The 20,708-nt window shown below is 49.8% G+C and overlaps 2 protein-coding genes across 5 annotated transcripts in view; both read left to right on the top strand.

The window, feature by feature from the left end:
* The first annotated feature begins 1,696 nt into the window (after positions 1–1,696).
* Positions 1,697–13,509, top strand: GCC1 (GRIP and coiled-coil domain containing 1). Of its 4 annotated transcripts, XR_003997117.1 has the most exons (4): positions 1,726–1,834; positions 2,252–3,337; positions 7,783–12,916; positions 13,235–13,509. XR_003997117.1 is itself a non-coding variant. In XM_030537632.1 (3 exons), the coding sequence occupies exons 2-3, from the start codon at positions 2,291–2,293 to the stop codon at positions 9,085–9,087; spliced, it is 2,352 nt and encodes a 783-aa protein (XP_030393492.1). In that variant the 5' UTR covers positions 1,697–1,799; positions 2,252–2,290; the 3' UTR covers positions 9,088–13,509. The 4 variants fall into 4 exon arrangements, 3 of the variants coding, with proteins under 3 accessions (XP_030393492.1, XP_030393406.1, XP_030393612.1); XM_030537632.1 differs by having other exon boundaries at positions 1,697–1,799; positions 7,783–13,509; XM_030537546.1 differs by having other exon boundaries at positions 7,783–13,509.
* Positions 10,160–20,708, top strand: part of LOC115637137 (transmembrane protein 116-like) — a 36,907-nt gene continuing 26,358 nt past the window's right edge. The window contains exon 1 of the mRNA XM_030538232.1: positions 10,160–10,245. Coding sequence (XP_030394092.1) covers positions 10,222–10,245 — 24 coding nt within the window. The 5' untranslated portion in view covers positions 10,160–10,221. The remainder of the gene's footprint in view (positions 10,246–20,708) is intronic.

Genomic DNA, 20,708 nt, shown 5'->3' with positions numbered 1-20,708 from the left:
CCAAAATTTTGGCTTCCTGCAGCTCCAGGCATGCTGCTCATGATCCTCCCACCCTGGGTCATGGCCCTGCTATGTAGTCCTGTCCCTTGGAAGTGGCACCAGCTTTTGAAGTTAAGCTGAATGGGCTAGTCCACGTCTTTTGGAACTATTGTTTCAGGGTGTCTACCAGTCAGTTACAGGGCCGCCCAGAGGATTCAGGGGGCCTTGGGCAAAGCAGGGGAGCTGTGGCGCTTGTGCTCATCCAGCGGCGGTCTGGGTCTTCAATGGCATTTCGGTGGCAGGGGGCCCTTCAGTCGCTCCACATCTTTGGCAGCACTGAAGGGCCCCCTGCCACCGAAATGCTGCTGAAGACCCAGAGAGACTGAAGGGCCCCCCGCCACCAAAGACCCGGACCGCTGCCAGGCCAGGGCTTGTGGGGCCCCTGCGGGGCCTGGGGCAAATTGCCCCACTTGCTCCCACCTCTGAGCGGCCTGGGCAGCTGGTGCACCTGGCCTGCATTTAGCACGTCAAGGTTTTTTTGAAATGAAAGCTAAGCTTCCGATCACAAGTGGCTCCAGTGATGGGGACCAACATCCATAAGGTGAGTGCTTTAATCCACCAAGAGAGGCGAAGTGGGTGAGGGAGTAGCTTCTATTGTACCAGCTTCTGCTGGACCTGAGGAAGAGCTCTGGGTAAGCTTGTCTTTTCCACCAACAGGTCAGACATTACCTCACCCACCTAGTCTCTGATATCCTGGGAGTCACACACAACTACAACTACATGACTAATACTGGGCTATTGAATTCTAGAATGGAGCCATATTAAGCTGTCCGTAACAGTTCCGGGTATCTTGCCTCAGAATCAAGATCCTGCTAATGAGCAAGAGGCAGACTAGGGTTTCTCTTCTGAGCTCAAAGGAACAAGCCTTCTGCCTGAGAAAGAGGTTTATTCTACAGTGAGACAGCCCCCCTTGCAAGGACAGGCCCTAGAAAGCAAGGAGTCACGTTCACTTGGGCTTTAAAACACTTCTGCATGCCACTTTCTGAGCACCTCTGCCTCTCGGGACTCCCCCAGATTTGGTACTCAGGGTCTGCAGCAAATTCAGCTCCCCCTTTTGACAGCTCTGCTCCGGGCCCCTCTCGTGCCCACTGCCAGAGTAGGGTGACCAGCCAGCAAAATTGGGACGGAGTGGAGGGTAATAGGAGCCTATATAAGAAAAAGACCCCAAAGTTGGGACTGTCCTCCCTATAAAACCAGGACAGCTGATCACCCTAGCCAGGAGACTCCCTAGCAAAGCATTCACACCGCCCCGGGTCTCCAAACACAGTTCTGCAGCTGCTAACCAAGAGGCCCCGCCCCCAAACTCATAGGCCCCGCCCTGTCCCAGGAGGGCGCCTGCGGGTCTGCGAGTGGCAGAGTAAGAGTTTATTGCAATCAGCACATGCGCAGTAAGCGTCAGCGGCGGAAAGACAGGAGCGTGCGCTCGCGCACTTACACTCAAAGGGGACCAACAGGCGCATGTGCAACTGTTGGAAGGGAGCCACGGGGATTCGCGCAGGCGCGGCGGGTGTTGGACGGGTATTACGAGATATGCGCATGCGTTCGCGAGCGTTCGGAGGGAGCCACCAGGATTGGCACATGAGAAGCACGCGTCGGCTGGGGACCGGCGTCCTATGCGCACGCGCTTTGGAAGGAAGCGGTGCGGAACGCGCAGGCGCGAGAGCCGGGAACAATGGGCTGCACGCAGGCGCGAGGGCTGGGACCTATGGGATACGCGCATGCGTGGTGACGGTGGGATGGAGCCGGAGGTGGGGATCCGGGTGAGGAGAAACGCCCTTGGCGGGGTCGGTGTGAGGTGGGTCCGGGGTCCTACGGCCAGGGGCTGCCCCCGCGCGGGTCTGAGCCGCCCTCGGCCCCGCAGCCCCTCCGAGCGGTGGGTGTGAGCCCATTTCGCAGACGGGTGAAGTGAGGGGCAGGGAGAGGCGGCGGGAGTTTGGCCGTGACGGAGCTGGAGGGCCTCACGAGTCCCCCAGCGTCCGGTCCTGGGCCTGGTCTGGCCTTCTGCTGGGGTAGGTCTCTGGTGTTCAGAGTCTTCCCATACCTGTGGCTGTGCCCCGAGCTACTGCCCTACAGATCTGTTAGCCCGAGCGCTCCATGGCTGGGGGGAGCCCAGCGCTGTGGCCTCGTAGGGTCGCCTGCACTCATCTGTTTTAAGACTTGCTAAGGCTGCCTATGTAGCCTTCACTCCTGTTTTTTCTCCCTCTCCTTTCAGTTTGCACGAGCAGCAAAGTTGAACAGCTGCTGAGCAGTCATGGAGAAGTTTGGCATGAACTTTGGGGGCGGTCCTAGCAAAAAAGAGCTTTTGGAAACTATCGAATCTCAGAAGAAACAGCTTCTTCAGTACCGGACTCGCTTGAAGGATGTTGTTAGAGCCTACAAGAGCTTGCTCAAGGAAAAGGAAGCCTTGGAAGCTAGCTTAAAAGTGTTGTCCGTGTCTCATGAGACAGACATTGGCCTGAGTGGAGCTCACCTTGAAGATGTTGCCAGCTCCAATGTTTCCTTTGCTGACTCTGCTGATGACAGGAGTTCTGTTCATAGTGAAGACAGCATGGGGACAGCTACAAGTGTGGACACTGCAGCCAGCTTGACCAGTGCCAAGGGTGAACTGGGGATAGAAGAGGAGAGAACCACAGCTGGGGCTTCCCTTATGAAATCAGAGGAGGCGAGTGGATCAGAGAGTGGTGTCAGCACTGGCAGTGGGGATGTGCCCGCCACTGCTAATGAGGCTGACAAAAGGGTGCTCCAGCTGAAGACTCAGCTGTCCACCTTGACCAGCTCTCTGGCTACAGTCACCCAAGAGAAATCCCGCATGGAAGCCTCATACCTAGCAGACAAGAAAAAAATGAAGCAGGACCTGGATGAGGCCAGCAAAAAGGCTGAGGAAGAGAGGAGCAAGTTGGAGGCAGAGATGAAGTGTGTCCAAGAGCAGCTGGCAGAGACCAAAGCTCGTCTAATCACACAGCAACATGACCGGGCCCAAGAGCAGAGTGACCATGCCATTATGCTGCGGGAGCTACAGAAGCTGCTGCAAAATGAGAGGACCTTGCGCCAGGATGTGGAGCTAAAGCTGGAGGAGACCAGGGAAGCACTGGCTGGAAGGGTGTACATGGCTGACCGTATGGAAGAGTCTGAACTGCAGACCAAGCAGCTGAGCAGGGTGGTGGAGGAGCTGAAGAGAGAACTGCAGGCTGTGCAGGAAGAAAACAGCAAGCCAGACCCCCGTCTGCAGGAGCTGCAGGATGAGATGTCCGGCCTCAAGAGTCACTTCCAAGCACAGCTGCTGCAAGAGATGAGAAAGGTAATTCTCTGTTTGTACACCAGGGTGCACTAGCCAACATCTTGTATAGGAAGAGACCAATAGTGAGTACATAGTGATTTGTAATGAGTTTGGGTTGACATAAATCCTGCATCTTCATAGGACCATAAATAAGAGAGATTAAAACAAAAAATCTACTGTTGCACTAGAAGGAATAACTTTTTAGTAAGGTTACAAACTACCATGCTTCAGGGCAAAAGTCAACCACTAACCAATGGAAGTAGGAAGAAACTTCTTTTATGAACAGGTATGCCATAATTGTCCATTATAGAGTTTCTTACACCACCTTCAGAATCATGTTATCCTGGCCACTGTCCGAGACCAGATACTGGAGTGGATAGAACACTGTTCTGAGCCATTGTGGCAGTTCCTGTGATTGTACTTTTGTAAAACTTTTCAAGATCCTGCAGTGAAAGAGCAGTGTAAATTGAATTATTATGGAAATGATTTACAAAACACTACATTAAAATTAACAGAACTCCCTATCAATGGATGCTGAAGTAAATAACTCAGTAAGATAAAGTGAAATGAGAAGGGCTTTTAACTCTTCAGCTTCAGGGGCTGAGCTGGGGTCATGAAAAAATCTTTCCTCTTTTCTTGGTACTGTGCGCATGCACAATGAGATGCATTTTGACAATTTCACACCTTCCCTGGCAGCCAGATATCAGACTACAAGGACCCTTGTCTGTTCCATTGAGAATAATCTTATGCTGCCATTGGCAATTGCTCCTCAGTGTTGGTGGGCGCAACGTGAAACTGATGTCTTGTGCTGTCCTTGTAAGTTTCATGGTATTCCTGGGGAAGCTCTGCTGTTGAGTCCCTTTGTGATCACTCTCTGTGAAGTTTGGCTGGCAGGGGGAACAACAGGGCAAAGGCCTGTCATATGCAGGTAGGGAGAGAGAAGGGCAGAAACCAGGGATACGGAGGAGAGAGCGATGAGTAGGCAAACCCAGATTAAAAAGGAGATAGAAATCATCTTTAGTAATTGGATTTGCTGTTAAAAGAATTCCAGAATAAAATCTCCAACTTCTCCTCTTAACATTCCAGAATTCTTTTTTCCCCTCTGGATTTGGAAATGGCTAGAAAATTCCTTCCACCAGATAACACATGGGTGTTAATTTCATTTTATCTCTGGTCTCACACTCCTGTGTGGCAGGGCCGCCCAGAGGATTAGGGGGACCTGGGGCAAAACAATTTCAGGGGCCCCTTCCATAAAAAAAAAGTTTCAATACTTGTCACGGAGTATGGGGGAGTCCGGCCCTGCACCCCTGTTCCTGGGACCCACAGTGACTCTCGGCCAGCCAGTAAAACAGAAGGTTTATTGGACAACAGGAACACAGGTTACAGGGCTTGCAGGCACAGTCAGGACCCCTCCACCGAGTCCTTCTGGGCTTTCAGGATGCTTGGATCCTAGCTAGGATACCCTGAATTCCGCCCATCCAGCCCCAAGCCCAAACTCAAACTGCTTCCCTCCTGCCACTCCCTTCCTTTGTCCCCTTCCCGGGTAAAGGTGTTGACCTTTCCCCTCCCTTACCTAGCTCAGGTTACAGGCTCTGGCATCGTCCACCCCCAAAGTCCTCCCGTGCTCTCCCACTCCCCACACAGAAAGTACCTACTGCATCACAATACTGTAGAATACTATATTCTCGTGGGGGCCCCTGTAGGGCCCAGGACAAATTGCCCCACTTGCCCCCCTCTTGGGTGCCCTGAGAAAAATAAACATTTAAAAACCTTCTGCATCTCAGCACAAACCCAGTTTTGAGAGAACTTTTCAAGTCACCTTTACAAGGTATCACTGGTTCTCAGCATCAGCTAGTGGTAAAAGGCACTAAAAGCTCATTAAAAGGGTTGGACAAATATTTTCCATCAAAACTTTTTTTGGATGAAAAACTAGGGGTTTTTAAAAAGCAGAAAAAAATCACAGACAATGTCTGCTTTCCTTCAAAATTTGTTGTGTTTTTTTTAATTGAAAAGCTGAAATTAGTCTGCCAAAATCTGAACATGGTTAGGGGTTTCAGAAGTGTGTAGCCAAATGTTTGCTGCTTGCTGCGTTTGATTGTTTAAAGAAACAAAAAAAAATCTTTTAAAAAAAAAATCCAAATTTTTTGAACCACCTTAGCTTGTGACCAAACGCTTGAGCCCATCCAGTCAGAGATTTTTCCAGGTTTCTGATACTCTGCTGGTTTCCTTGATTTATATCAGTCTCTATAACTTTGGGTTCGTTTAGCTTAGAACATAAGAATGGCCATACTGGGTCAGACCAAAGGTCCATCCAGCCCAGTATCCTGTCTACCAACAGGGACCAATGCCATGTGCCCCAGAGAGAGTGAACCTAACAGATAATGATCAAGTGATCTCTCTCCTGTCGTCCATCACCACCCTCTTTGAAACAGAGGCTAGGGACACCATTCCTTACCCATTCTGGCTAATACCCATTAATGGACTTAACCTCCATTAATTTAATCAGTTTCCTAGAGACTGGCTCCATGGCATCCCTCAGAAACTGGAGACAGTTACTGTGGGTTTGTCTTTAGTATAACTTATGTACATACTCCACGAACTGAGCATTTGAGCTTGTTCCGGGAATCTGGGATGAGCATATGTTGTGAAAACTGAAATACTCAAAATAGCACATGCATGTGAATGGACACAGGGTGCTAAAATTAAATTAACCCAGGGATTCTCAAACTGGGGGTTGGGCCTCCTCATGGGCTCACAAGGTTATTACTGGGGGTTGTGAGCTATCAGCCTCCACCTCAAACCCTGCTTTGCCTCCACCATTTATAATAGTGTTAAATATATAAAAAAGTGTGTTTAGTTTATAAGGGGAGTGGGGTCACACTCAGAGGTTTGCTATGTGAAAGGGGTCACCAGTACAAAAGTCTGAGAACCACTGAATTAACCCCTCTGGAGCTTTGGGGAATGCAGGGGAAGGGGGTCTCCCTTGGAAGGGTTGGGAAGGAGGTAGATGGTGTAGAATATTGCTCTTGTCATGTGATCCCTGCCCTATGGCTCTCTTGGCTCTATCGCTGTTAATCTAAAGTGGCTAATTTTAATGAAGCTACCCTCCCCTGACAGGAGTCTCCCTATGGCACTAAAATTAAATGGTAGACTATAATTTGGCATTCGAGAAGTGAAAGGGATGGTAGCCCTAAGGGAAAAGATAACAGCTTGGATCTTTGTGTTAAATAGCTGTCTGCAAGCCTCAAACTGCTGAATGAGCTTTAGGGAAGGGAATGCTTTGCCTCCTCAAACAGTCTGGTTCTGCCCCTTATTTGACCCCCACCCACTCCCAGCCCCCTGACTGCCCCTCTCAGAATCCCCGACCCATCCTGCTCCTTGTCCCCTGACTGCTCCCCTGGGACCCCACCCCCCAGGAACCCCCTACTCCCTGTCCCCTGACTGCTCCGACCCCATCCACCTCTCCCCCCCACTGATTCCTGATGGACCCTCGGAACACCCACCATCCAACCCCTGTCCCCTGACTGCCCCCTACCCCGAACCTATGCCCCCTTCTTGTGCCCTGACTGTCCCCAGGACTCCCTGCCCTTTATCAAACTCCTCTTGCCCCCCCCCCCAGCCTCCTTACCATGCCACTTATCCCCACCTCCTTCTCCCAGAGCCTCAGCATGCCGCGTCCAAGAACGCCCTGGATGGTGCTGCAGCAGCCTGGCTCCACGGGACGCGAGCTCCTGCCACTCAGCCATAGCTCCTCCCCCTTACCACACATCTCTGAGCGGGAGGAGCTCAGGCCCCGCCCCCTTACCACACGAGCTCAGGCCCTACTGGAGCCAGGCCGCTTTAGCTCTGTCCAGGGCCGCTCCTGGACGTGGCGCGCTGAGGCACCGGTGGATGGGTGGGTGGGGAGCCTCCGACATTCTCGTTGGGGCCCCTGTGGGGCCCAGGGACTGGGGCGAATTGCCCCTCCTCTCTGGGTGGCCCTGCTCTGTGGGCTTGTCCTTGGAAAATGGCCTCTAATAGGATTTCCCAGGGAAGTCTGACCAGTGGAGAAGATTACTTGAATTTGGCTATGATACTAGCTCTGCAAGATGCTGCAGTTCTACTCAGTGCAGTTTCGTCTACTACATCCTTTAGATTACACCCAGGTTTTGAGAAATCCCGTAAGAAAAACAGGCCTTAAGAGATCCAGCGCTGGCATGCCTCTCATTGCCAGTGCCAGTGTGGCATAGCAGCACTTCTTGCTTGAGAATGGGGAATGCAAATAGAAAATTGTTTCTTGTTATTTGTCCTTTAAATATGGGCCAGACTAGCTGTGTAATGGCCCAGACTTGATTGTGAGAGAGGAAGGATGGCCTGGTGGCTAGGGTGCTAGCTTCGGTTTCAGGAGACCAAGGTTAATATCTGCCACAAATTTCCAGGATAAAACAAACAGACGTGTAACCTGTCTGTGCTCCTTTTGTTTCCAGACTGCACAGGCAGAAGAGCAGCTCCGTCAGCATGCCCAGATGGAGGAGCGCCGAGTGGCCAGCTTGGAGAGCCAGGTCTCTGAGGTGTCAGAGCTGCTTGGCACTTACGAAAAAGCCAAACAAAAAGACCAAATGACCATTCAGAAACTAAAGGACCGCATTGTGCAGTTAGACCTGGAAAACAAGACTCTGGCCATCGCTGCTTCCAGCCGATCCCCAATGGACATTCACATTGAGGAAGCCAGCCTGGATGTTAACGTTCTGAAAGACAAAATGGAGAAGCTGAAGAAGCTGCTGCAAATGGCAGCCAAGAAGAGTCAGCCCACCCTGGACATAGAAAAGCTCTGTGAGCTGGAGCTGCCAAAGGGCACTGAGACTGGGGATGGGGAGAAGGCTACTGCTCTGTATTACCAGCAAGAGCTGAAGCAACTGAAGGAGGAATTTGAAAGGTACAAGATGAGAGCACAAGTGGTCCTCAAGAACAAGTCAGCCAAAGATGGCAACCTGGCCAAAGAGCTAGAGGACACCCAGGAACAGCTGGCTGAGCTGAAGGAGAAATACGTTGCACTTCGGCTCTCCTGTGAGGAGATGGAAAAGCAACACAAGCAAGAAATGGAAGCCAAGAAGCAAGAGGTGTCCCACCTTCAGCAGGTTCACAGACAGGACCTAGAGAAATGCCAGCTGGATTACATGGAAAGGGCACTAAAGCTGGAGGAAGAGATGCACAAGCAGCGGGACAGAGCACTGGCTGTGCTGTCGGAAAAGGACCAAGAGCTGGAGCAGTTGAGGTCTCTAGCCATACCTTATGGTCTTCAAGGATCCAAAAACTACCTACCACCAGGGAGTGACATTAGCGGTGATGATTTAATGGGTGCAATCTCTTCTGAGAACCTCACCCAGGCTCTGCATCTTGCTGCCACCAATGAGACCACTTTCTTTCTATATGCAGAGCAGCTGGCCCGGAAAGAGGTAGAAATTGTAGCCTTAAGGAAGCAGAAGCACAAACTGGAGAAGGAAGTTCACCAACTCCAAGAGAGACTTTTGGTTGAGGAAGAGAAGCATAGGGAAGAGGTATCCACCCTTCAAGACCATATTCAGAAGAACTTAAGGGATAAGAGCAGAGAGGGAGCCAACCTGGAATATCTCAAGAACATTGTCTATCGGTTCTTGACTTTACCAGACTCACTGGGCCGTCAGCAGACTCTAACTGCCATATTGACTATACTGCACTTCAGTCCAGAGGAGAAGCAGGTTATTATGAGACATTCAGCTAACAGCAGTTGGTGGCTTTCTGGGAAGAGATGAGAACCCGGGTCCTGCTCATAACTACTTTACTTCTATGGTGACATGTTCCTGTTTTCTAACTGTACGAGAAGAACTAACCATCCTTCCCAGGACCTCTGCACTTAATTGTGTCCATCGTGTTTCAAGGGCATGGGAGCCTTCAGCAGAGTACTGAGCTTTTAAACTAGTGAAATTAGCACTAGGCCAAAAAACAAATTGTCATTTCAGTAATTCCACTAGGACCACAACTTTCTATGCCACAAGAATTCGCTCGGGGTTAAGACTTCATAGAAGGAGGTCCCCACTGAGGAGATCAGTATTTTTTTTTTAATCAAATGTTTTTTTTTTTTTTTCAAACCTGTCAGGTATAGAATGGGGAGAACTTACTAAGTTAGATCACTTGCTTGGGTCTTAAAACTCCAAATGGGCTCATGGCCTAAAAATAAAAGGAAAAGCACTTAACCGATTGGGCAGCGCTGTGATCTAATCACTTAGCATTTAAAAAAACCCTGAATTGCTTTGCCAAGTATGGGAACCAAGGGGCTGAGTAATGATTCCATGCCATTTCTAAAACAAAAAGGACAACGTGCCCGTCTCATCAAGTTAGATCTGAGTATTCTAACCTTCTTGGGCAAAGGGGAATCCAGTGTTAAATGTGTTAGATCCCAGGAAGGTGGTGATGAAAGCCTGGGATTGCAATGGCTAGCTGACCTCCAGCAATCATTTTAGGCTTTATGGGGCTTGTCCACTATCCTGGATATTCTTAGAACTAGCTTTTTGTTCAGAATTTTTGATGGGGGAGCACAACTATTGAAGAAGTTGGAAGAAGCAGTGAAGGGTGTGGGAAAAACAGTCTGAGCAGAGAGAACCCAATAGCTTACCGGGGAAATATGATTTGCAGTAAAGTACCTGTATGTGTGTGAGGACTTGGCCGAGTATCATGTTAATCCAGAGGTTCTGCCAAAATTTCTCCAGGATTAAATGAGATTAGCAGACAGAGGTCTGAAATAGTTTGAAATACCATTCTTTGGTGGACCACTGCAAATATAGCATTGGAAACAGTAACATTACTATTCCTTCTGGCTGTGCCCAGGAGCCCTTCGGCAAGACTGATGGCTGCTACACCGCCCAATGTGAGGCTTTGACTTGCCCGAGATGACAGCAGCACTACTCATTTCAGTAAGGGCTGCAGGACTGGCCTCTAACAAGCCAGGTAGGGAAGGGGTTGGGCAGAAGATCAGGCTGTGGGTTCTGAGTATTGGAGTCTGCTGGCTGGGTGAGAAGGGTAGTCTGACGCGAAGTGTATTGGTACTATTGCTTCCTTGTGTATGTCTCTGCATCTTCTGATCCCATTTGTGTTATATAACATGCACCAGCCTAGCTCTGCAACACCGCCAAGGGGGCTGGGTCCTGGTCTATCCTGTCTGTGGAAAACACATGTCTTTCTGGATTGCCGTGGAAGGTGGAGTCTGTGTGTGCATATCCAGTGGGAATGTGACCCAGTCCTTTTTCCTCGCCTGAGTGTGCTACAGAAGCTGAGCTATTGAAAGGGACATCCTTGGCTCTCACTTGGGAGTAAGGGACAACTGCCCCATGGCTGGCCTGGTTAGGAAGTAGAAGCCTGTTCACATGCAAGTCCCACACGGTCAAGCCTGTATTTCTCTGTGCTGAACTAGAGATTGCCCTAACCTCTGTCTCTTCTCATTCTCCTCTCTCTCCCCACCCCCGGCAATGGATCCCGACATGACAGATGTGAGAGTAGACAGGAATCAAGCTTTCAACAAGTTCCCTTTCCTTTTCCTGTGGGTAGCTTTGCCTTTCTGGGGGGAAAGCATAGAGGCTGTCTGAGTACCCAAATGTATGAAGCTAACACTTTTCCTTTCCATAGTGCATTGGCGCACCCAGATCACAAGGCGGCACCCTCTAGTCTGTGGTGGTAACACAGCTAAAGTTCTAGCTTCCCTCCCCATCATTCAGCTTTTAATTTAACCCCTGATGCCTTTGTTGCATAGGTATATCAGAGCCTGTCTCAGTTTACACACAGATCTGGTGGATAATTATTGGCCTCAAATCCTGCATCATTAAACCGAGTTTTGATCAGGTTACACAAGGATCAATCTGGAGAGTCAGGGATTTGGGGCCTGTTCCCGGATTGACACTGGGATCGGATTCTCTTATCTCACAGGAGCGTTTCTAAAGCACTTGGACGTCCTCAGCAGAGGCTGTGAGTGTAAATGCTGGCTTGGTTATAAACAACTGCCAACAAGCTGGCCCTAAGGTGCCAGGGCTCTGTGGCGTTCTGGAGACTCTGTGGCAACCTCATTTAAATTTAAAAATGGAGGATTTTAGCAATTTAAATACAAAAATTATGAATCTACTTAGTAACTCCCCACCTGCAAAACTGTGATGGGGAACTTTGGGCCTGTGATAATCACACTTGCTGGATCTTTTGCTGACATGCTCACCAGTAAAATAGGATTGACTTTTAAACTACCATTACATTTTGGAATCACCAACACCACATTGAAACGAACAGGGCAGTTCACACCTTTCAGAGCCGCTGTTGGAGGCTGCTTGCAGACTCTAGAACCTAGCCCTGTACTGGTTACACTCCCTTCACGTTTTCAGGGTTTTCTCACCCAAGTGGGCCAGAAATGTTTTTGTAATGACTGCTGAGATTCTGGAGCCCAGTTCTGCAGCCACAGGACAGACGGGCCTGTTTGTAAGCACATACATTTAACCTTGTTTTAAGCTTCCTACCTGGCACTTTGTCGTGTGATGTTCCTGTTGGGTTTCCATTCCACTGGTGAGCCCTGGAACTGGGACAGGAAATAGATGGTTTAATTTAATCAGCTGGAGTTGTTGTTCTACAGCCTTGGGGGAGACTTCTTTCCCTGGCACACAACCCGGGCAGTGCTGCAGGGTTGTGGTGCTGAGTATCTAGGCAGTCATGCTTGCCCTTGCAGGCTGGCAGTATGCTGCAAAGTTGGAGGAGCAGCCCTTAATGCTTCCAGGCCACAGTTGCCAAGTGGACTCAGTTGTGTCAGCATAACATACATGCTGTTTGCTCGGGCGCTGAAGAAGAACATGTTCTTTGCTCAGCTAGGGTTCCTAGGCACTTTCATTGGAATCAGCACAATGCTGCATTGGGATCTTCTTTGAGGAAGTGGCTCTGACCAGGCCCACAAGTTATGCAGGGCTTTCCAGCTGCAGTCGGATGGGAGCAGTGTCTCAGCAAAGATTTCTTGGGAGAAAAAGCTTTCTGAGTGACAGCTGTAATGAGTGTGGGGGAGTTATGGAGAGCATGAGCAGTGAAATTTAATAGCCTCCTGTACATAGTGTTTTACTCTTTCAAAGTGCTGTGCGAGCAGCCCCTCTCCTCCATGACGATCAGTGTTGATAAATTGTATAGTCAATTGCCTGACCACACTTTGGTTTATTTCGTTTGAAATATACTCAAGACCAAATGACCAACATCAGGTTTATTAATGCGATACAGGAAAAAGTTTCTAGACCATACCAGTCTCCAAAGAGTAGTCGCATGCAGCGATGGTACCTTAATCTTATGCAGAAGTTGTGCTCCTCAAGTTACAGGTTTCGGCTGCAGCTATTTATGTGACTTTACAAGTTATCCATTTCTTTACGCGACACTAAAATCCAACCCATCAGTTAGTTCCAGTTCCATAACTTCTTGTTCAGTTCCTTCCTTAGCTTTGTTTTGAACATTAGCATTCCATGTACTGATCCATGAAGGTCCTTCCCTAGTTTGTACCATGACAGAGAACGAATGTGTCAATTTTGACAAGTTTCCTATCAGATTGTGCCAAATGCTGACTTCAGCAAATGCCAGGTATTATGCGATCCTTAGCATAAGTGAACAGGATTATGGTACAGACAGGATTAGGTTCTATCACTATTACATTATTGGTGCTTTGCGTGTGTATAATATATACACACACATTAACATCATGTACAATATGTATATATGGTGCAGATAATACATATGATTACTATGATATATATTTGTATGCTAGCCAGCATATATTAGTCAACATCGGGCTGGCCGGTGAATAACATGCTGGCAGACTGCTGTTGTGGTGATCACTTTGCCAGCCACAAAGGGAAGCATCTGACTTGGTGATGCATAAGGGTCTCCATTCCATTCCAGAAACTGATTGTTAAATGGAAAACCTCAGTCCTCCACTGCCATTTGCTCCCCCAGCAAACTCACAGAAGAAATGAAAACTCCACAGGCAGATTCTGTGCCTGCTGGAAACCTTGGAAAGGGACCGAAAAACCAAGGAGTAAACACTTCATCAGATGGTGCCAGGAGAAGAGGGGCTGGGTACCTCCACTTCATTGGATGTCGGGCTTCTGGGAACATAAGCGGAAAGGATGGGGCCTGAGTGAGTTTCTTCAATTAAATGTGGGATCAGACTTTTGCTATTGTGTTGAAGTCTAGTGGAGTCACTCCAGGTTGTTAGCAGTGTAACAGGGAGCATAATTCAGCCTTGTGCGTCTCATCTCTCTTAAGGCCTGGTCTGCGCGGGCGGGGGGGGATCAATTTAAGTTACATAAGTTCAGCTACATGAATAACATAGCTGAGGTTGAGGTACTTAGATCGACTTACTGTGCTGTCTTCCCTGTGCTGAGTCAACTGCTGCCACTCACCCATCAACTCCGCCTGTGCCTATCACAGCGATGGAGTATAGGAGTCAATGAGAGAGCGCTTGGGTGTTGATTTATCGCGTCTAGAGTAGATGCGATAAATTGACCCCTGCTGGATTGATTGCTGGTCCAGTGGGTAGAAGACATACCCTAAGAAGTGCAGATAGTTACTGCTATGGACCCTGCTGAGAGGTCTGAAGGAGGAGTCTGCTTTCCCTAGTCTCCGTGGTCCTACTTTGGCCAACCTTCCGTTGAGTAGCACCTTTGAAACCACTAGGACTATTCACAAAGTAAGGTTCACCTCAGCATGTCGGGCAGAATAAGGCCCAGAGTTAGAATGGGAGAGGGGGGTCTCCAGGTTGGTAATTTTACTGCTCAGGCTGCCACTGACCAGAGCGGTTCTGAGCGCCACTGGGCTTACCCCATGGATGTGTTTCCGGACTGTTACAAGATGGGCCATGTTTTGCCTCTGCCTGGTGCGATGATACCAAGCTGGGAGGGGTTGCAAATGCTTTGGAGGATAGGATTATAATTCAAAATGATCCAGACAAACTGCAGAAATGGTCTGAAGTAAATAGGATGAAATTCAATAGGGACAAATGCAAAGTCCTCCCCTTGGGAAGGAGCAATCAGTTGCACACATACAAAATGTGTAATGACTGCCTAGGAAGGAGCACTGCTGAAAGGGAGCTGGAGTCAACAGTGTAACATTGTGCAAAAAAAAGGGAACATCATTCTGGGCTGTATTAGCAGGTGTGATGTAAGCAAGTGTGACAAAGTTCCTCCTCTACCTTGGTGGGCCCTGCGCTTATTGGCAGATTTGCTCACCTCAGTGATCTAACTCACAGTCTGGATCAGCTCCTTCTGTGTCTGATCAGGAGTTGGGAGGTTTGAGGGGAACCCGGGCCCGCCCTCTACTCTGGGTTCCAGCCCAGGGCCCTGTGGATTGCAGCTGTCTAGAGTGCCTCCTGTAATAGCTGCATGACAGCTACACCTCTCTGGGCTACTTCCCCATGGCCTCCTCCAAACATCTTCTTTATTCTCACCGCAGGACCTTCCTCCTGGTGTCTGATAACACTTGTACTCCTTAGTCCTCCAGCAGCACAGCCTCTCAGTCTCAGCTCCTTGTGCCTCTTGCTCCCAGCTCCTCACACGCACTTCCTCTCCTCTGGCTCCTCCTCCCCTGACTCGAGTGAGCTTTTTAAATTCAGGTGCCCTGATTAGCCTGCCTTGATTGGCTGCAGGTGATCTAATCAGCCTGTCTGCCTTAATTGGTTCTAGCAGCTTCCTGATTACTCTAGTGCAGCCTCTGCTCTGGTCACTCAGGGAACAGAAAACTATTCATCCAGTGACCAGTATATTTGCCCTCTACCAGACTCCTGTACCCCACGGGTCTGGATCTGTCACATATCCCTCCCCCTTGCTCAACACCAAGGGCTTGGGCAGCTTGGAAAGCCAGACAGTGCACACGTGACAAGCCATCGGCATTGCCGTGACAGCTCCCTGCTCTGTGTTGCACATGGAACTGGAAAAGTTGGAGGGATAAGAACCACCTGGTCACCCTTGTGTTCTTCTCCTTGTTCTGCTGCAGCCATTGAAGAGGGGCATGGTCGGTCACGAGGACAAATCTGCGCCCGAGCAAGTAGTAGTGCAATGCTTCTATGGACCATTTTACGGCAAGGCACTCTCTCTCCACCACTGCATATTTTTGTTCCTTCGGAAGGAGTTTCCTACTGAGGTAGAGAATTGGGTGTTCCTCCTTCCTGACCATCTGTGATAAGAGGGCCCCCAACCTTACTTCCGATGCATCTGTCTGCAAGATAAATTCCTTGGTGAAATCAGGGGCTATCAGTATGGGGTTACTGCAGAGGGCAGTTCGTAGGTCTGTGAATGCTTCCTCTGCTGCGTCAGACCACCTCACCAGATCACGTCCACGGACTTTCACTAGGTCTGTCAGGGGGCTTGCCCTTGTGGCAAAGTGGGGGATAAATCGTCGGTAATACCCCACTACACCTAGGAATGCCCAGACTTGTTTCTTGCGACGTGATCAGGGCCAATTTTGGATGGCCTCCAACTTGTTCACTTGGCTACATTGTGGGAAAAGGTCTGGTAAAACCCCAAGATATTTGGCCTCTGTAAACCCCACAGCGCACTTGTCAGGGTTTGCTGTAAGGCCAGCTCGCCTGAAGGTATCAAGGACTGCCTCCACCTTCTCTAGGTGGGTTTCCTAGTCTGGGGTATGAATGATCACATTGTCCAAGTAGGCAGCAGCATAACTGTTATGCGGGCGTAATAGCTTGTCCGTGAGGCGCTGGAAAGTAGCTGGGGCCCCATGTAGTCCAAAAGGGAGGACAGTATATTGAAAAAGACCCTCTGGTGTAGAGAATGCAGTCTTTTCCTTTGCGTCTTCCGCAAGGGGAATCTGCCAGTACCCCTTTGTCAAGTCTGGAGTAGTCAAATACTGGGCATTACCCAGATGGTCCACTAGCTCATCTATGCGAGATATGGGGTACGCATTGAACTGGGATACATCGTTTAGTCGCCGGAAGTCGTTGCAAAACCTTGTGGTGCCATCAGGTTTGGGCACCAGCACAATTGGGCTGGACCACTGACTGTGGGATTCTTCAATGATCCCCAACTCCAGCATTTTTTACACTTCTGCTTTTATTTCCTCCCTTTTGGCCACTGGCACCCGATAGGGCCTCATTGTTATTCTGGCCCCAGGGTTCATGACGATGTGGTGATACGTCTCAGTTGTTCGACCCGGTTTTGTCGAGAGCACATCTTGGTTCCGGAAGATCATCTCAGACACCTCATTCTTCTGGTCTGCTGTTAAATCAGGAGACACTCTCACCTGTTTGGAAGGCTTGTTTTCCTGGGTTAGGTCTTTTTGGACAGTTATGCATGCCACTTGTGCATGCCAGGGTTTCAGAAGGTTGATGTGATAAATCTGTTCTTGTTTTCGGCGTCCTGGCTGCCGCACCTTGTAGGTTACTTCCCCCACGGGTTCAACCATCTCAAAGGGTTCCTGCCATTGGGCCAGAAGCTTGCTTTCTGCCATGGATACCAACACCATCACTCGATCCCCTGGTTGGAACTGTCGGACTTTTGCCTGGCGATCGTAATGGGTTCTCTGGGCCTCCTGAGCCTTTTCTAAATGTTCCCATACAATAGGAGTGACCCGGGCTATCTGGTCTCGCATCTGTATTACATGTTCTATTATATTTCTCCCCTCATTGTGTTCCTCTTCCCAGATCTCTTTGGCGATATCTAGTATGCCACGGAGGTGACGCCTGTATAATAACTCGAAGGGAGACAACCCATTTGAGGCCTGAGGTACCTCCTGGATAGCAAACATAGGATAGAGTAGTAGGGTGTCCCAATCCTTCCCGTCCCCACTTACTACCTTCCGTATCATAGCCTTGAGGGTTCGGTTAAACCTTTCTACCAACCCATCAGTCTGCGGATGGTAGACTGAAGTTCTCAGGGTATGTATATGGAGCAGCGTATAGAGGTCCTTCATTAGCTTTGACATAAATGGGGTTCCTTGGTCTGTTAATATCTCCTTTGGTAGCCCCACTCGGGCAAAGATCCTCTCCAGCTCTTTGGCTATTTTAGAGGCTGTGTTCCGCAGGGGGACGGCTTCTGGGTAGTGAGTAGCATAGTCCAAAACAACAAGTATATATTGGTGGCCCCGAGCCGTCTTCTCCAGGGGTCCCACTAGGTCCTTGGCTGTTTGCTGGAAGGGGACCTCTATGATGGGAAGGGGTACTAAAGGTGCCCTCAGGTGGGGACGGGGACTGTGCAGCTGACACTCCGGGCAGGACGCACAGTACCTCCGCACTCCTTCATGTACTCCGGGCCAGAAGAACCGTCGTAGGACTCGTGCCAGGGTTTTCTCTACTCCCAAATGCCCCCCCAAAAGATGACTATGAGCAAGACTTAATACAGCGTTCTAGTGTTTTTGAGGTACTAGGATCTGCTGTACCTTCTGCCCCTGTACTGGTGCAACCCAGTATAAGAGATTCTTCTTCATTATGAAGTAGAGTCCTGGTCCCTGGGTTTTCCCTTCCATGGGAACCCCATCTATTTCAGTCATCTCCTTTCTAAGGTTATTGTACCTTGGGTCTTCAGCCTGGTCCCGTCCAAAATTTCCTCTTCCGGGCTAATCTGACCAAGATCTAGGGGCCCAGTCTCTGTTGCCTCTACTGGTTCAGAAGCATTAGGGTGGGGGTCAGACTTGGGTGCTTCTCCCTCCTGGGTGGCCTCCTTTTCAGCTGCTCAGGTCCGCCTACCTACGAGAGCGACCCTCTGGCTTTGAGTCAGTATTCGGGTTCCCAAGGCCTTAGCTGCCCTCCTTTCCCTTTTTGACTTTCTACCCTGTTTCGGAATGGAAAATAAATCTGGGGATATTTCAGAGAAGACCTAGGGGTTGACAGTCTACTGTGGATGCCTCACTAACTTCAGGGTTCCCCTTTTCCTCCAATCCTCCTACTGAAAGTAAGTCTCCAAACCCTGGGAAGTCCCTCCCTCTGAGCACCGGGTATGGGAGTTTAGGGACTACACCTGCTGCTACCTCAGTAGAGTTCCCCTGAATCTCGAGTTTTACTGGGATGGGGTAATAACCAACTGTCCCATGGACGCATGTTATCCCTGTATACTTAGCCCGCAGCAGCTGACTACACTTCACAAGCTTCCCTGAGACAAGCGTGATAGCACTCCCCGAATCAACCAGTGCTATGGTCTCTACCCCGTTTAGCTTTACTGATCTGGTGTATATATGTGGAGTTAGTGAGACCTCCACAAGGTGGATTAGGGAGCATGGGTCTGCCCAGTTCCCCAGGTTACACTGCATCATCTCCTCAGCATTGGGACACTGTGCAGCTATATGTCCCCACTCCCCACAGGCATAACATCTGTATGGAGCCCTAGGCATTCCCTGGTCGCTTGGTTTGGGCAATCTAACATCATGATCCTCTTCTCCCTCCGTGCTCCGACTCTTTGTGGCCTCTGATGAGCCTTCAGCCCTTCTCTTTTTCCACCTGGGCCCTCCTGGTGGCCCAGTCACCTGAGCTCTAGGGCTTGGTGCTGCTAGTTTAACCCGGGGTGCCTCTTACTTAACTGGTCGGGTCAGTTCCCTCGCTGTCCTTCGCCTCTCTACCAGTGTGACAACCTCATCATAGGTGGAGGGTTCGTTCTGGCTTACCCAGGCACGAAGGTCTGGCGGAAGTCCCCTCATGTATCGGTTGATGACCAGAACCTCTAGTATCTCTTCAGGACTCCGTTTGCAACCTCTTTCGTGCGAGATGGATGAGGTCATACAATTGGGACCGTGGAGTTTTGTTTTCCTGGTACCTCCACTCGTGATACCGTTGGGCCTGCACTGCAGTTGTTACCCCAGATCTGGCCAGGATCTCTGCTTTCAGCTGGGGGTAGTCTGCTGCTGCCTCTTCAGGCAGATCATAGTAGGCCTTCTGGGCCTCCCCACACAGGAATGAGGCAAGGAGGCCAGACCACTGATCTCGAGGCCAGGCCTCCTGTAGGGCTGTCCTCTCAAAGGCCAGAAGGTATGCCTCTATGTCATCCTCCCGGGTCATTTTCTGCAGCCAATGGCTGGCCTGTATGATCTGCATCCCATCATGGCCACGGTTCAGCTCTGTAAGGGTCTTTACCAGTTCCCACAACATAGCCCGGTCTTGAGAAGCCTGGTCCATCAGCAGGCAATTAGTCTCTTGCTGCAGCTGCACTGCCTCCTGTTGGGCAGCTGCCTGGACACGGGTAGCCTCCTGCTGGGCCGCCATAGCTTGTATCAATGCCCGCACTAGGTCATCCATTGTGGTGAAAAAAAAATAAACCCTCTACTTTTTTTTTTTTAAATCACCCTCCTCCTTCTGCCGCGCTGTGCACACCAGATCCCACTCCTAACACCAGTTGTGACAAAGTTCCTCCTCTAGCTTGGTGGGTCCTGCGCTTATTGGCAGATTTTGCTCACCTCAGTGATCTTCCCCACAGTCTGGATCAACTCCTCCTGTGTCTGATCAGGAGTTGGGAGGTTTGAGGGGAACCCAGGCCTGCCCTCTACTCTGGGTTCTAGCCCAGGGCCCTGTGGATTGCAGCTGTCTATAGTGCCTCCTGTAACAGCTGTGTGACAGCTACACCTCCCTGGGCTACTTCCCCATGGCCTCCTCCAAACATCTTCTTTATCCTCACCACAGGACCTTCCTCCTGGTGTCTGATAACGCTTATACTCCTCAATCCTCCAGCAGCACACCCTCTCACTCTCAGCTCCTTGCGCCTCTGGCTCCCAGCTCCTCACACGCACTTCCTCTCCTCTGGCTCCTCCTCCCCTGACTGGAGTGAGCTCCTTTTTAAACCCAGGTGCCCTGATTAGCCTGCCTTGATTGGCTGCAGGTGATCTAATCAGCCTGTCTGCCTTAATTGGTTCTAGCAGCTTCCTGACTACTCTAGTGCAGCCTCTGCTCTGGTCACTCAGGGAACAGAAAACTACTCATCCAGTGACCAGTATATTTTCCTCTACCAGACTCCTGTACCCCACTGGTCTGGGTCTGTCACAAAGACACAAGCAGTAATTCTTCCACTCTACTTCACACTGATACAGCCTCAACTGGAGTATTGTGTCTAGTTCTGGGTGCCACATTTCAGGGAAGATGTGGACAAATTGGAGAAAGTCCAGAGAAGAGCAACAAAAATGATTGAAGGCCTAGAAAACATGACCTATGAGGAGAGATTGAAAAAACTGGGTCTTTTTAGTCTGGAAAAGAGATGGCTGAGAGAGGACATGATAGCAGTTTTCAAGTACATAAAAGGTGTTACAAGGAGAAGGGAGAAAAATTGTTGTTCTTAACCTCTGAGGATAGGACAAGAAGCAATGGGGTTAAATTGCAGCAACGGCGGTTTAGGTAGGAAAAAATTCCTAACTGTCAGGGTGTTAAGCACTGGAATAAATTGCCCAG

Source organism: Gopherus evgoodei, chromosome 1, assembly GCF_007399415.2.
Source record: "Gopherus evgoodei ecotype Sinaloan lineage chromosome 1, rGopEvg1_v1.p, whole genome shotgun sequence".
Taxonomy (NCBI): domain Eukaryota; kingdom Metazoa; phylum Chordata; order Testudines; family Testudinidae; genus Gopherus; species Gopherus evgoodei.
The sequence above is the reverse complement of the archived record's forward strand: the minus strand, read 5'-3'. Positions and strand labels throughout refer to the sequence as shown.